This window comes from Carya illinoinensis, chromosome 7, assembly GCF_018687715.1.
Source record: "Carya illinoinensis cultivar Pawnee chromosome 7, C.illinoinensisPawnee_v1, whole genome shotgun sequence".
Lineage (NCBI taxonomy): Eukaryota > Viridiplantae > Streptophyta > Magnoliopsida > Fagales > Juglandaceae > Carya > Carya illinoinensis.
Genome location: NC_056758.1, coordinates 6,633,792 through 6,650,284, shown reverse-complemented (window position 1 = coordinate 6,650,284; position 16,493 = coordinate 6,633,792). Strand labels below are relative to the sequence as shown.

Genomic DNA, 16,493 nt, shown 5'->3' with positions numbered 1-16,493 from the left:
TGTGGTAGAAGCAGGAACAGCTGATGAACGAGATTCAGAATACCTTATATATTGGCCATGAGAAGATTGTTGAGCCATTGCAGAATAAGATTGCAAAAGGAGATTGCAAAGTAATAATGTAGTATGATTACAAAAAAGTGAAGAAAATAAGATGCGAATGAAGATGATCTGAATATCTCTTTTATAGAAAAAATTATGATAAAGCATCTTTATTATTTCACAGCATCTTTCGTGAAGTAAGAGACAAGAGACAAGAGATGTATTATCATAGCTCTGTGGCGCCTAACAGCTATACAAGAGTTGAAAAAGCATGCGATGCTTGTCTGATTTAAAAAGCTGGCCACCGTTTTTGTTGAAAAATGAGGTTAGCAGTTTAATATTGATGAATTCTTCACTGACTGTGTTATTTACAAGAACTCCAGAAGAGCACAACTCCAGAAGAGTAGTGAATTCAATGTTAAAATGATCTTGAATCAATATGGTGAATTTCACTATAAAATCTTGAAGTACTTTTATATAGACAAAACTTATCCCCTGAGTACTCCAATAGTTACTCGATAATTTGATGAGCAGAAAGATCCATTTCGTCCTTGTAAAGACGATTGAAAAATTCTTGGTCCTGAAGTACCTTATCTCAGTGCAATTGAAGCCTTGAATATGTGATTATTTTATCAACATGGATCAAGTCCACAATTAGTTGGATATACAGATACGGGTTATCTTTCATATCCACATAAGGAGATCATTACAATTCATGAAGAGAAATGTGAAATTGATGTTAACCATTACCAACTACAACATTTAAGAAGATTGTGCAGAACATTGGAATGCGGGGACTTGAAGACATATTATCATGCATTTTTCAGAGGAAGTAATGTCTTGAAGACTTGTACTGATTGTACTCTTTTTCCTTCGTTAAGATTTTATTCCACTGGGTTTTCCTTTGTAAGGTTTTAATGAGGCAATCATAAAGCACTTGATGGTACACATGAATACTGTACTCTGTTTCCTTCGCCATTGTTTTTTTTTCACACATGGCTTTTCCTTGACAAGGTTTTAACGAGGCATATTCTTTAAATATGGTTATCTAAAGGGAAAGTGTTATAAACTATCTTGTATTGTATGACCACATTCAGCCGTCGTAATTGACCAAGTCGTAATATTCAATTAAGACTTTTGTACCAATATAAATATAGGTATTTCTAAGTTCAGAATACATACAATCAATAAGAGTACCTCTCTCAACCTCTTTGAGCTTTCTCTCTATCTTTGAATCTCTCTTTTTTCAACAATTCACAACAGGAACAACTCATTTTCCTCGTCCTTGGCTATGGGAGCTTTGGCATGGTGGTGACGTGATGACACATGGTTTACATGCATGACTTCGACAGGGTGTGTAACACACGTGTGACTTGGGATGGTGCATTGGTTATGGATCGTGAAGGATCAACCATTGGTAAAGATGGAGGTAAGGTGCGCGTTGCATGTTGGAGTTTTATGGGTGGGATTATCAACCATCCAAAAGACGAGAGATGGAAGAAAAAAGAAACTTAAAAGAAAATGGCATAAGGTTGTTGTGAGAGAATAAGGTAGAGTTTAGATAGTAAAATAAGATGAAATAATTTAAATAAAAATTAAAAATTGAATAAAATATTATTAAAATATTATTTTTAATAATATTATTATTTTAAATTTTTAAAAAGTTGAATTATTTATAATATTTTATATAAAAATTTATTAAAATTATAATAATAAAATGAGATGAAATAAAACTATTTCTATATTCAAATAAGTCTTAAAAGAGAAGAGTAAAGAGGTGAGCAAGGAGTCAGCGGTGCAGCCATAGGCCTTAAGAAGCTCCTCTCATCCTTCATGGAGATTGTAAGAAATTTTCCGATAGAGGGGTTTGAAAAAGAATATCGCTGTTTAAAATAAAATGACAATTATTTTAAATCATTAAAAATCTCCAACATTATAGATTTGGTAGTTAATATGAGATATAAAATTCTTATTTTATTATTACAATTTTTTTAAATTTTAAAATAATAATAATATGAAAAAAATAATATTTTATTTAATTTTTAATTTTTATCTAAAATAAAAAAATTTCATATCACCATCCAAACCTAGAAGTATTGTTGATATAATATAATTAAGAAAAATGCTTAATTTACACACAAATTCTATAAATAAAAAAATTACATACTAACATAATTTAACTTGAACCATCAAATTGTAAATAATTTTTAGTAAGAAATATATGCTATATATTATATTAAGTTACAACGTAAATTTTCTAGTATAAAATTTAAGAGTTATGTTTTTTATAATTATTTTTGTGTATTTCTTATGTATTAAATTGAAGTGATCGGTTAAAATAATTATTTTATATTAAAAAATAATATAATTAATTATATTAATAAAATATATAAAAGAGTAAGTAAAAAATAATTTTTAAAAATTTATATCTAAAAGAGTGGGGCTGAGAAGAGTAGGCCGTATATCTACGGTTCAGATTAATTTTCATCGCCTATTGTTTACGTTTTGTCAGCCATTAATACCTGAGAACACAAGCCAAGAAATAACTCTCTCTATCTCTCTCCCCGCGACGCATTTATTTTCTCGATCATCCTGATCACGTGGTCGTCGTTGTCACGATGTGTTACGGCCAGCAGCGACCCTTCTCCAGGGACAGCTTAACCCAGTCGCCACCCGCCGGGCTGCCAACCCCCGACAACGTCGTGGTGGTGGACACACTGCGGGGCCGGCTGGCCGAGACCGAGGCTCGGCTTGCCCGCGCCAGGGCTCGCGAAGCCGAGCTCAGCCGCCGCCTCGAGGAGATGAAGCGCTTTGTCTCCGTCATGGAGATCCTTGAGACCTACCTCAAACGACGCTTCCGCGAGCAACAACAACACGTCGCCCTCCTCTTCACCCCTCCGCCCCATAAATAGAAACCTCTTCCCACTCGGTGATTCTGCCAGATTCGTTTTTTCCTTTTGATTTGATGCTTTTTTTTGGTTGTTGTATGTCTGTGTTTCATTGTTATATATAAATTTAATACCACTGGTATGTAGATTTTGGAACTTTGGTTTTTATGTTTGGATGCTGATTCTGGTGAAACTTGGGAGTTGAATTAAGCTTGGAATTCCTGGGAACTGAGCAAATTTGACACCCCTATAATGCAAATTCTTGGTTGGGCTTGAATGCTTGATCAACCTCATATGGTCTAATTAAGTATGAGGATTTAGTAGATTGAGTACTTTGGGAATTATTCGTTATTACGCATTACTCATACGCATGAGTGACTTGTTTGCATTTTATTATAAGCTGCTGTCTATTTGATCAACTAAGGTGTATCGCAATTATAGTTTTAATAATAGTTAATTTAGAGAGAGAGGGGGGGGGGGGTTGATGGTGGTTTTGGGGGGGGGGGGGGGGGGAAGGGGAAGGGTCGTAGTTGTTCATTTCCACAATTCAGTTATTTCGCTTGAAGATAAGATTGGATGCATACACTGGATGTTATAGAGTGTCTAAGTGTTTGAAATGCATTCATCTTCATTGATGGGTTTCGTTGTATATGATTACAATGTCGGTGGAGCTAAAAACAAAAATATGTATAAGTGCAACCTGTACCATTGGTTTAAATTACTTATGCCAGATATCTTCACTGATCTCGATATTGAAGTTTGAAGCTTTTTTGTAATCCCAAATATGGAAGAGGGATGTTAGTAATGTAAAGGTTTGTTCAATGGTGTTAGTTTTCACAATTTCCTTGTATCTATCTCTAACTCCTAAATAAGTGTTTCTCTTATGTACCATCTGTGTACTTGGGCTAACCCTTTTTCTTAGTATTAGTAAAATTTTTTTTATACAAAAAAGTAATGTAAAGGTTTGTAATTTATTTGCAGATACTTCAAACTTCTTGAAACTGTGAGGTGCTTGCTCATTAGGTGTTGTGGTGTTGTGTAAGATAGGAATTGGCTGGAGATAGTTGATGTTGGAAAGCCTCTCCATGTTATAATGTTGGAAAGAAATCCAGGTTATGCTTCTCAAACATGTGTTTCGATGGAAAATTTCTTAATCTGGCTTGAGGAAATGAAGATTTCATTCTATAAACATTTGTAATTATGCAACTGGAATACCTCGTCACTGGATGTTTTCCATCTCTAGATGTGATTGAAAACTAACATGGCTGGAGTACGCTGAACCGTGGGACTAAGTTTGAAGTAATGGTATGTAGAATTATTAAATGTTCACATAAAGTTCAAACGTGGGGCATCTCCTAAAGAATAGGTGGTCGATGATGCTGGCACAATTGGGATCCTCTAATTTATTGAGATTTCTGTTGGTAGTCTCTGTCCATTGTGAACATAAACTCAATGAAATGACTTTGATAGTTAGTGAAGATAGAAATAGGGTAGCAAATGACCATTATCCAAAAACATACCAGACACTCAGTTATGAGTTCTTTTTTCTTTTCTTTTAGAAAAAAAATCTTTGGAAGTTTCTTATTTTCTCATGAGTGTTACAGTGTGATACTGTGATATTTCATTTTTTATTGAGGAGATTAGAAAAGAGTGATCATTATATTTGATCCTGGGATTCATTTGAAGTAGTTAAAAATGTAGAATTTTAAGCTTCCATTATGTTTAACCCTGTCAATCAAGTTTTAGCCTATTATTGAAGGTTATAATATGCTAATAGCAGGCCTTTACTGATTCTGAAGTTGGTCTCAATGCATTGATTTTATTTCTTAAAAATAGAGATGGCGTCACTATAATCAGGGATTGTATTCTGGGTACCGTGTTTGAGTTATTACAGGATTGGCTAAAACTGGAGGTGATATTAAAATTCAAAGCTTTTATAACAGTGTTAGACTCACACTACCAAGCAGCGTGAGTACTGTGCTTCTATGTGTTTTAAGTCCCTAGGAATGGGAAGTCCCTAAGCCCAGTCCACGCAGGTATGAAATCTGTCAAAACAAAGGCGCTTCGAATCACTTGCAAGAGATTCACTATCATCGCCCCATGGATCGCCAAATCAACGTCTAGTAAGCCTTGTGACTTGCCAGCCTCCTAAAACATGAGTTAGGTTTGGATAGTGAGTTGAGATGAAAATTGAAAGTTGAATAAAATATTGTTAGAATATTACTATTTAATATTATTATTGTTTTATAATTTAAAAAAGTTGAATTGTTTATTGAATTTTATGTGGTAATTTGTTAAAGTTATAATAATGAGATAAGATGAGATGAATTGAGTCGTAATGTTTATTGAATATTACTGTTTATTGACACGTTAAACACATTGTGACATGTAAAGTTACATCGGTTAGCACATAAAATCATTTTGTATTTTGAATCTTTAACTTTTTATTATTGTGATCTCAATATAGAGAAAAATTATAACGACTGACATAAACTAAAAAAAAAAAAATGCTTGTGTTGAAAGAGTTACCTGTCAACCAAAATATTCACTTTAGAAGAGGCATCAAGTGATGCAAGAAGTCTTCGAGGCTCAAGTTTATAGGATGAACTTAGAACTATAATGCAAATGTGTCTTTGTGTTTGTAATTTTTCATGTCATCAAATACTATCTGCGCATATAATGAGACGTGTAGGGGTTCAGTTGATCTTATTTGGGTTCATTCGTGTTAATTGCTTTTGCTTTTACTTGTTGATGGCTTCCAATCGCGTCATATTTGTTGCTGATTGCTCTTAAACTTTCTTAATGGACCTCCATTGCCCTTTAACCCCTTTTTTACCCCTTGCTATGCTCAGCTTAAGTTCCAAACTAGGTCGTTTGTACTCCCAGCCTTGCGGTCAATGGCCTTTGTTCCTTTGCCATAACGTTCCTCACTCGGTTACTTCATTCCTAGTCGTAGTTTCTAGATCCCGACTTCTCTTTGGGTTATGTTCATGGGCTGTTTATTGACTTAAGATTAGTTTTATGAGTTAATTATATTTTCAAGTCGATTAATAGAGCGTAACATCTATATTATTAAAATTATAAGATTTGATCTGCAAGATTTATATTTTAAAATATATCTTTCAAATTAAATTATGTTACGTAACTATTTTATTATGTGTTCTCTGCTCTTGTACACGAGCTTAATAATTGAAATTTTTTAAAGTTTTATAACTAACAATTTTTATTTTAATTATTTTTATATAATTGTAATAAATTTCAAATTTAATAATATTTTTTTAATATAAAACATATTGCATTCATTAATAACGGACATTACAACTTTGACCTGAAACATATATTACAAGTCAATTACAACATTAATAGTTCATCTGTACACAAATGTGACTGACATGGTCAGTCTATGCTGCAAATCTCAAAAGACCACGGTCTGAGAGATAGCACAATTCTATTCAAGATAAAGTTAATAAATTTTATACTCTGTCTAAGACGGAGTAGATGACACACTCTATGGATAAAAGTCTAAGAGATTTTGTTTTTGTTTGTTTTTATTTTTCTAAAGCAAAGATATAACATAAATTAAAAATACATGAGAAAAAATGAATTACATCTTGAAAAGATATAGATTTATATTTTTAATTTTGGAAAAAAAATTACAAATAAAGTAATTGTGGTGACTCGTCGGCCACCTTGAAAGTATGGTGGTTAGTAAGGTCTGAAATAACCGATAGTTCTGGATCTAGAAAAATCGTACATAGCGGCAGAAGAGTACCTTTAGCGATGGTAAGTAGATTTCATGCACCCACTTTGTACCCTTTGTTCTGTGAAATTATTTGCCAATTTGAAGGGTTGACGTCTTGAGAAACTTATAGTAGGATGCGTGGTGGTCGTTGGATGCCGAAAAGTAACATATCAATTTTTCACAATACTTAGCTTGAAAAAACAACAAAAAAAAGGAAAAATAAAGAAGAAAAACTAGAAAGAAGAGATGGAAGAGGGATGAAGAAAGGAGGAGCCAGCAGATTTGATTTGATTTGATTTGGTGGAAGTTTCTTGGTAGTTTCTAAAGGGAATAAGAAGTAACTCTCTATACTAGGGCCGGCTCCTCCGCATGATTCTGTCTTTTAAATTTAATAATAATTAGACAACCACGTGTAAGTAGTAAAATTATCTGTTACATCTTGATAATAGGATATAGTACACTCCTGCAGAAGCAAGGAAAACTAACCAACCGACGAGCCAATCATTTCTTTCTTCCATCGTCAGTCCACGACCAAAATAATTTTGCATGGAGCCACGAGCTAATTCTTCTATTAATGTCATTCCCCAGGGCTGTTTTAAGCCAAACTATCCCATCTATTTTTTCCTAATGGGACCCATTGATTATATTTTTCCACAAGCATTATTATCATAACCAGTGCTAATAAAACAAACCACCTTCCCCCGACACACGTCCACCCAAAAAATCAAAAGTAAAAAGAACAAAGAAAAAAGAAAAATCGATGATATTCCTTTTTGATTCTTCCCTTTTTCCATGTTCACACTCATATCATCCGAGACGAGGTTCAAACTTCAAATGGAAGAAACACTTTGATACTTCCACTCATCAAAAGAGTTGAAAGTAAATAAAGTTAAAGAGATTTTTAAAGGAAAGTGGAGAGAGTTAGGTGCGGTCTAGATATTAAAATGAGACGATTTTAAATAAAAAATAAAAGTGTTATATATATATTTAACATTTTTTAATACTTTTTAAAAAAATTATAATATTATTAAAAAATATTTTTGTAATTATGAATTTAAATAAGTCAAAATAAAATGGCAGTTATGACTCTTAATGGTGAGTTTAAAAAAATTAAATTATTTATTATAATTTATATAAAAATAAAAAAATTATAATAAAAAAATAAAATAAGATGAGAGGATACGTTTTTATTTATTTATCTTTTAAATCTTCAACGGCCAAGAACTGGGGACATTTACGGTAATTTGACAGCGTCTGAAAGTTCCAACCGATAGCAACTGGCGAGCGGTAATGAGATGGGAAGATCAGAAAGGAGTTAAAGGATACTTCAGAAAGCTAACTTTCCCTCATTCACCAGTCGCCATTAACATTTTGCGAAATCAAATAATGCAATGATGCTCCTCTCTCATTGACACCTTTTCTATCTAATACCCACTCTTTTGCTTCGCTTCTACTCTCTCTCTCTCTCTCTCTCTCTCTCCCCCCTCTTGTAAGGGACGAAGCTGGTTTATTTCTTCGCTCCTCTGGCTGATTTTCTTGGAAAGCTGGTTCCCATTCCTGGAAAAGCTCCAATGGAAACTGGGTCGACTTCAAAATCCCGAGTTAAGGCTGAGAGAGTGAAGGATGGTGGTGCCACCAGACTTAGTTCTATGCTTCAAAAGATCGAGCCGTTTATGCCAAGAATCGATCACAACCCGAACGAACTGAGATCTTGGGCCAAGAGGACCGGCTTTGTCTCTGATTACTCTGGAGGGACTCAGGCAAGTGCCAGTCAGAAGAATGATAGTGCTTTGTTTGATTTGGAGAAGGGCCTTGATTCTATAAACGGCGGGTCTTCGCCGAAAATAGAGATCGACCCGGTTCTGGGCCGGACAAAGCCCAACCGGGGGATTGAAATCGAACCGGTGGTGAAAAATGAGAGGGATGGAACAGGGAGGGGTGAAGATCAGAGTAGGAGGACTGGGGTTGAGGCTAAAGTCGATGAGAGGAAAGTTGGTTCGAATGGAAGTGTGTACCGTAATGGGAATGGGAATGTGAATGGAAATGCGAATGCGAATGGAAATGGCAACAGAAACGAAGTCCCAGTTGTTGCCCCAGCGGTTGAGCCAAAGAAAGACGATAATCTAGCTGAAAGAGATGCGAAACTCGATTTTCCTTATGGTGAAGAACCTGCTCCAGGTGGGTGGCACAGGCCGTCCGGAATGAAATGTGGGCTCAGAGAAAATCCTGGTTTTGGTTAGTTTTTTTTTCTTGATGTGTGTTTTCCTTTTTGGTATATGGAGCTGCATTTACTGTTTTGGTTGAAATGGTTGTATGTAAATTGTGAGGAAGTTTTGGAGTAAGGCATACATTTGATCATTTATACGATAAAGCAACGAGGCAGTAGTTAAAAAATTGATTTCTTACCGACATTTTGTTGGGATATTAATCCTGATTACAACTTATTGGAGCCAGAACTGAATGTGTTAAGAGCAAGCTACGTGTGCAATCGTAGGACAATTTTAGCTCAAGCTTTTACCATGTAGTTCAGAGAAAGCAAAAAATTGTAATTGCTCTTTCAGTCTTTCAGAGTGATTAATGTTCTCTCTCTCTCTGAACTGTTATTTCCCATTTGAAATCTTAGGAAGATTTGAATTGGGCTTCTTGGAATCCTGTTGGTGCTACTTGCTAGAATTTAGTACCATTTCCTGATCCTTGGTTGTTTAACTGCAGTACCGTTGATATATTATGGCCTGCAGCACTATCTATCTTTGGCTGGTTCACTAATATTCATCCCCTCGATAATTGTACCAGCCATGGGTGGAACAGATGTAAGCATCCTATAGTTCCTTTAATCTCTAGTCCAATTTAATAAGGTGATAGTACGTGTTTTTTCATTTACTTCTAAATAAATCATGGCAGAAGGATACCGCTACTGTGATTTCAACAATGCTGCTGGTTTCTGGCGTCACGACAATACTGCACTCCTACTTTGGCACACGACTTCCTTTAGTTCAAGGGAGCTCGTATGTATATCTGGCACCAGCATTAGTAATCATGAATGCTCGAGAGTATCGTGATCTTACTGAACACGTATGTTCGTAAGAATTCAGAAGTGTTTCATTCAATTAGCTTTAAGCTTTTATAGCTTCCCAAGGAATACCTTAGATGCTGAATTCGAAGTTTTGCAGTTATAAGACATTTACTTGCCGAAAATTTTAGTTCTTCAAAATTTCTAGGGCACTCTTGAGGATGAAAGTTTTCCGATTGAATGAGAATGACTAGCATCACTGCAATGATTTATATTCTGAATCATTTTTGTATATCCAGTGATGAGTTTCTAGCAGTGAGCCCCTTCTTGCATGTCCAAAGAATCAGTTGAATGGATGTCTCTTTGTTTTTCATTTGGATTTCAACTCGTCCCTTAGTTTCAATATATTACAAGCGTGTTTGTTTAATGAAAATTTGAGAATATTTGAGAGGTTTTTTGAAAAATTTTGAGATGTGGTTTTTATTGGGTTTTGTTAAAGTAGATAGGAAAATTTACACGTATAAAAAAAAAAAATGGAAAATTTGAAAATATCTTTTTATATTTGGATTTGTAAAAGTGGATGGGTAGATTTGAAAATTTGTTTGGATATAATTTTTTTAGGGTATCTTTTGTTCTGGTTTTTGCAAAGTTTTTTTTTTTTTCATTTTACTGAAATCTTGGCAACTACTTAGATGAAAGCTTATAATAGTAATTTTTTTTTTAGATTGAAAGATGTTCGGTTTGAGGTTGATAAAACTTTTCAAAAAGTTTTGGAAAAGTGTGCTATCCAAACATGGCCTTATGTATTGCAGAAATTCAGGCACATAATGAGGGAACTGCAAGGAGCAATAATCGTTGGTTCAATATTTCAGAGCATTTTGGGATACAGTGGCTTGATGTCCCTTTTTTTAAGGTAAACCAATGGGCTGGTTGTAATATCTTGCTTATGCTTGTCCCAATCTTCGATGCTTCTTTAACAAGAAGTTTAAAAAAATCCCAGTAAGAAATTAATCTACTTTCTCGGCTGCATTAGTTCTGCCACTCCCGACTTCTGTCTTGATGCTATTTATTTCGAGTATCTCTTCTTCTAACCTTTTGGGGTGGCAGCCTAGTAGATAAAAAGTGTGCTTGGAATGAGTTGTAGACTTTCTAGGTTCAATTCCATGTTAGAAGATCCTGAATTACCTAATACATGATTCTGGTGAATGGGATCATGTATTTGGGGTTTACTCCATAGAGGTAGGTCCTAAGGCTAAGGGTCCTACCTTGGTGAGGTTACGAATCGTAAAAAAGTTTCCTTTCTTCTACTCCAAATGTGGCAGTGTGACATATTTCAAAACTAATAAATAATAATGACAACGTAATAGAGCACTACTTAGGATGTAGGTTCTAGCATGTTTAACTTTCTTTTCACAGGGACAGATATCTCAGTCTGTCCATATTCATGTGATGCCTTGTGGTTGCAGCAAATAGAAAATCTGATGAGGAGGAAATTTCCCAGATTATTCATTATATATTTTCTGCTATATTCACTTTATTGGGTGAATTGGTATTTTTTCAAGATTATAGTCTAGAATCCTTTATTTTTTTTAAATGTGTCCTCAAGGACTACCAGATCAAGTATCACTGCATTTTGGACTTTGCCAATGTGTGCTCATGTAAATTAGGACATTTTGCAGGTTTATTAACCCAGTTGTGGTGGCACCAACTGTTGCCGCGGTAGGTCTAGCATTTTTTAGTTATGGGTTTCCAGAAGCTGGTAGTTGTGTGGAAATCAGCATTCCACAGATACTCTTGCTTCTTATATTTACCCTGGTATGTGATTTTTGAGCTGATTAATTTAATTGGTTTAGATTGTTCATTTCTATGTAGGCCTGTATATTTTGTAGTTCTATACATACATCTGTTCTTGATATGATCTTTTATTTCTTCTCAAGTCATTTAAATGCTTTTGCAAAGTGATCATGCCACTCACTGTTTCATTTTTGTTGTTTTTTAGTACCTTCGTGGAATATCCATCTTTGGGCATCGTGTATTTCGAATTTATGCGGTATGTTCTTACCTTTCATCATATCATGGCATACTGGGAGAACATATTTGGGGTTTGTATATTAGTGTACCATGTTTTTACACGTACCATGGAATATACCAAGTTTGTAAATGCTACGGATAAGATCAATCAAACAAAAATTGTCATTTTTCCTTTCCTTTTCTGTTGAATTGGATCTTTATTATAGGATTGTAACTTAGATCTATACCATGGTCCCCTACAGAAAGAGAATCCAATCTTTGGCTAAAAGCCATTGTGTAACACCCATATTGAGCATAGCAGAGTAATGAATGGGATCCACATTTCCTGGTAGGGAGAAATTCTTGCAGTTTATAATGAGTCAAAGAAGCTCCAAATGTAACCTTGACCAGTCCTTTTGGAATATAGGCGACTTAGACTTTCTTTTCTAATGTTGAATATAACCTTGACTAGTCCAAATGTTGAAATCTATGTTAACCAATCTTTTGGAATTTCCTTTTCTAATTGAGAAATACTTGGCCACAAATGATTATACAAAAGTAAACCTACAAGTTAACATGGCTTCAAGTGGTACATCAAATTTTGAAGTTACTTTTATGATAAAATAGATCTAACGGATCACATCAAACCACGTCACTTTGTATGTTTGCTTTTATATAATCTTTTTGTATCTGTAGCACTTCTGTTTCTAATTATTGAATGCCATTAACTTAGGTGCATTTAACATGGATTTCTTTATTGATTCTGCATAATCTTGGTTCTGGATGGTTAATAATCCACTCCACATTATTGATTATCATTTCATCAGATGCTATGTTTTACCTTAATTATTAATGGAAGTCTGAAATGGTTCTTGTTTCAACCTTGCCCAGCTTATCAATGGAACTCACACTTTTGGGTGCAGACACAAATCCTGCTACATCAATCTATCTATATTAAAAATTCATTCTTTCTCACCATCAGCCTCACCTTCCTTATAGAACTTCGAGCTGATGCGTCAATTCAACTGAGATGATACCTAGCACTTCATGCAATCACCTTATATCTGAAGCGAACTTTTATATGTTTGGTTAGCACGCTTGCTACATGTAAGCTGGGAAGTGTCAAATGTTAAGTCCAATCTGGCATAGTGATCTATAAAATAATGGGATATCTTTGAGCCAAACAAAGACTTAGAAAGGATTGGAGCGCTATTTTCTTTTTCTTTTTTTTTTCTTTTTTTTTTTTTTTCCGGTTTCCTTAACATGAAAGGAATAGGAATTGAAGCGTTGAATTTCGTTTACCTTGCCCAACGGCAATTGAAATTTAGAGCCTATATATAAGGATTGTTTCTATAGATTTGATGGCTTTGGTGCAAGCTCCAAGTAGGGCTTTAGGCCAAGATGGTAAATTCTTATGGTTTAGCTACACCAAGAGAATTAAAGAAAAAGAAATATTTTTATAAAATATTTTTTGTGAGAATGTGAGGATCTTACTTACCCCAAAATTAAGGGAAAAAGAAAGTATTTTAGGGTTTAGGGTTTGAATGTTTCTCACCATCTTTTGTATTCCTTTTTATGTTAGTAGGTTTCTCTTAATTTTCTCCGCCTGTGGATTTAATCTTTCAATCTGAACCATTAAACTCTTAATATCCTTTGTGATTGCTTTATTTTATTCTTCAGCTCTATGTTTCTGATCCAAAAATCTAAATTTATCCCTACAAGTTGGTATTAGAGCTTCCATCGGCACAACACATTCTACCTGAAGATTTGTGGGACCACATTATGGGGACAATTTTAAATACAGTACGGAAACCCATCCAGCCCATGTTTATAAAGCAGCCTAAAACTTATTTATTTCCTTTTTGTTGTTGGTACTACAAATGTGTTTTGTGATTACAAGTATTGCTTTATTAATCTTACTGAAATATCTAAAAACTTTGCAGGTTCCATTGAGCATTATGATTATATGGACATATGCATTCTTTTTGACAGCAGGAGGAGCATACAATTACAAAGGCTGCAGTCCTGACATACCCAGTTCCAACATCTTAATTGATGCATGTAGAAAGCATGCATACACCATGAAGCATTGCAGAACTGATGTTTCAAATGCATGGAGAGCTGCTGCGTGGGTTAGAATCCCCTACCCTTTGCAGTGGGGTATTCCCATCTTCCATTTAAGGACTTCCATGATCATGATCATAGTGTCACTTGTTGCGTCGGTGGATTCGGTTAGTTGCTTGTAATACCAATGCACTGGAAAAAAATAAAAATAAAAGGAAAATGTCTTGTTTATATCTTTTGGGGGTTGATGGGAGAACAGCATATTTTTTGCAATCCTAACAATCCCAGCTGAGAATTGTGCTACTTTTTGAATTCTAAGCCCTCTCTTTTAGGGGGAATTTGCAAGTGCCTACTTTGGCATGACTTCCTGCAGTCATGAAACTTTCATGACTTCATTTATAGAAGGAAGTGGAATAACATGAGAAGTACCAGTTCTTATGTTTAAATAATTTAGTGTTTTTTTTTTTTTGTCCTCCACATAAGAGCACTAAATAAACAGAGATAGAATTATGAGTGTGGCACTGATACAAATGGTTTAACAACCAAACCAGGTAGGAACATATCACTCTGCTTCTGTGCGGGTTATTTCCAAGCCTCCATCTCCAGGAATTGTGAGTAGAGGAATTGCAATGGAGGGCTTCTGCAGTATATTGGCTGGACTTTGGGGTACTGGAACTGGATCAACAACCTTGACAGAAAATGTCCATACCATTGACATAACAAAGGTGGCAAGTCGAAGGGCAGTCGAAGTTGGTGCAGTTTTCTTGATCCTCTTCTCATTCGTAGGTAAGCCAAATTAATGATTGAGGCTGAAATCCTTCAACAGGTGTATCTTCATGAGGCCTACAGATTGGCATGATATGTAATATGGGTATGTGGTTGATACCTGAATCAAGAGAGACCAGAACACATCCAAGCCAATCTGTCAGGTTTGATACCTGAGATAAAATATGAGTTTTCATCTGCAGATTGGATTCAATATTTTAAGCCTCCTTTCTGTTGACAAATGTAGCTTGTTTATTATCACGCCTAGGTGGTTAATTTCTTTTTTAGTTTTAATATAGGTTGATTGTTTTTATTTCCTCACTTGTATTTGATAGGAAAAGTGGGTGCAATTCTTGCCTCTATACCACAGGCATTGGCTGCTTCTGTACTTTGCTTCATGTGGGCCCTTATTGTGGCATTGGGTCTATCCACTTTGCAGTATAGCCAAACAGCAAGTTTTAGAAACATTACCATAGTTGGTGTTGCATTGTTCCTTGGGTTATCCATTCCGGCCTATTTCCAACAGTATCAACCTGAATCCAGCTTGATACTGCCAAGTTATTTTGTTCCTTATATGGCAGCTTCAAGTGGACCAGTCCACACCGGCAGTGAACAAGTAAGTGGCTCTTTCTTTTTTGCTTTTAATGGAGTTTGCTTTTGTATTTTGAGTGTAGCCAATCGAGTCAGCTAATCCTTCACATAGAAAATGAGAGAGAAATCTCTCAAGAGTGATTTTTAAGTTTTTATTTTTTTTATCAGTAGAACTCTCCCGAGAGTGATGATCGGAATGAAAGCTATCTTTCAATTTCTAGAGTTACTTAAAATAAATAAGTTCACGAGTTTCAAAGGACTAACATCAAGTATATAAATGGCATGACTCTTGTATATGTCCTGTATACTTGGGCCTTTGTCGATTTATGATTCATAAACTTTTGTTTACCAATCAAAAACATCAAGTATACCATTCATATGAGAAACTTCCATGCTGGCTTGATATTGATTAAGGATCTGGCATCAGGAATTACCAAAAAAAGGTTATTCTAATGATTGATCTTGAGACTTTTAGCTCCAAAGAGAACATCTCATTTTTAAGGACTTTTTACCATGCATGAATGTAAAGACTCTTTTCTTCAGGCAATCGTTTATTTTATCTAAGAATATCATTTTTCGTCTTTCCCTGCAAGAAATAAGAGCTGATCTGTCATGTTCCTCATTGGTTATGTTTCAGCTCGATTTTGCATTAAATGCAATTTTGTCGTTGAACATGGTGGTGACGCTTCTTGTGGCATTTGTACTGGACAACACTGTCCCAGGGAGCCGGCAAGAAAGGGGGGTATACATATGGTCAAGGGCTGAAGAAATTGCAAACGACCCATCACTTCTCTCAGACTATGCTCTTCCAAGAAAAGTTGCCAGGTGCTTTTACTGGGCAAGATGTTTGGGAGTGTGATGATTGGCATCCAATAACCTTAGCAACAGTCAACTAGTAGGAAATTGCTCTCTGCCTGTAGACCTTACTAGATTTTTCTTTGGGTTGGTGAAGCAGTGATAAGGGCAGGTTTGGAAAGTGAGATGAGATGAGATGAGAATTTTGTGAATAGTAATAAGATAGTTTATGAACAGTAGTGATATAGTTTAAGTTGATTATTTTTTGGATTTTGGGAAAGGAAGGAGAAAAAGTTGAATAAAAAATATTATAAAGTTAAAATCTTGTTAGAATATAGTTTTATAATATTATTTTTGTTTTGATATATGAAAAAGTTGAATTGTTTTTTATTTTTTGTTTGAAAGTTTAGGAAAATTGTAATGATTAATTTAAAAATATTTGTATTTGAATTATGTTTAGAGATGAGACGAGACGAGACGAGACGAGACTTTTTTTCAAACAAGCAAAAGTATAGCACAAGCTAGAACCAAGAAAATAGGATGGATCCTTTTTTTTTTTTTTTTGATAAGTAAGAGAAAAATATTATTA

The 16,493-nt window shown here is 34.8% G+C and overlaps 2 protein-coding genes across 5 annotated transcripts; both read left to right on the top strand.

Annotated features, from left to right (window-relative positions):
• Positions 1–2,541: 2,541 nt before the first annotated feature.
• LOC122317551 (protein SKIP34) lies at positions 2,542–4,351 on the top strand. Its single transcript, XM_043134685.1, has 2 exons — positions 2,542–2,968; positions 3,909–4,351. The coding sequence occupies exon 1, from the start codon at positions 2,658–2,660 to the stop codon at positions 2,949–2,951; it is 294 nt and encodes a 97-aa protein (XP_042990619.1). The 5' UTR covers positions 2,542–2,657; the 3' UTR covers positions 2,952–2,968; positions 3,909–4,351.
• A 3,589-nt stretch (positions 4,352–7,940) lies between these two features.
• Positions 7,941–16,226, top strand: LOC122316463 (nucleobase-ascorbate transporter 11-like). Of its 4 annotated transcripts, none has more exons than XM_043132991.1 (11): positions 7,942–8,904; positions 9,382–9,479; positions 9,571–9,741; positions 10,492–10,592; positions 11,359–11,494; positions 11,679–11,729; positions 13,412–13,492; positions 13,633–13,821; positions 14,305–14,539; positions 14,854–15,134; positions 15,747–16,226. In XM_043132991.1, exons 1-11 carry the CDS (start codon positions 8,241–8,243, stop codon positions 15,966–15,968), a joined length of 2,229 nt encoding a protein of 742 aa, XP_042988925.1. In that variant the 5' UTR covers positions 7,942–8,240; the 3' UTR covers positions 15,969–16,226. The 4 variants fall into 4 exon arrangements, with proteins under 4 accessions (XP_042988926.1, XP_042988925.1, XP_042988923.1 ...); XM_043132989.1 differs by having other exon boundaries at positions 7,944–8,904; positions 13,633–13,920; XM_043132992.1 differs by lacking the exon at positions 9,571–9,741 and having other exon boundaries at positions 7,941–8,904; positions 13,633–13,920.
• The last annotated feature ends 267 nt before the right edge of the window (positions 16,227–16,493 follow it).

Excerpts from the sequence above, each read along its gene's own strand:
- LOC122317551 (XM_043134685.1), top strand. The coding sequence starts at position 2,658 with ATGTGTTACGGCCAGCAGCGACCCTTCTCCAGGGACAGCTTAACCCAG.
- LOC122316463 (XM_043132989.1), top strand. The coding sequence starts at position 8,241 with ATGGAAACTGGGTCGACTTCAAAATCCCGAGTTAAGGCTGAGAGAGTG. Across the intron at positions 10,593-11,358 it reads TTGATGTCCCTTTTTTTAAG|GTTTATTAACCCAGTTGTGG; the intron begins GTAAACCAATGG and ends GACATTTTGCAG. Across the intron at positions 15,135-15,746 it reads TCCACACCGGCAGTGAACAA|CTCGATTTTGCATTAAATGC; the intron begins GTAAGTGGCTCT and ends GTTATGTTTCAG.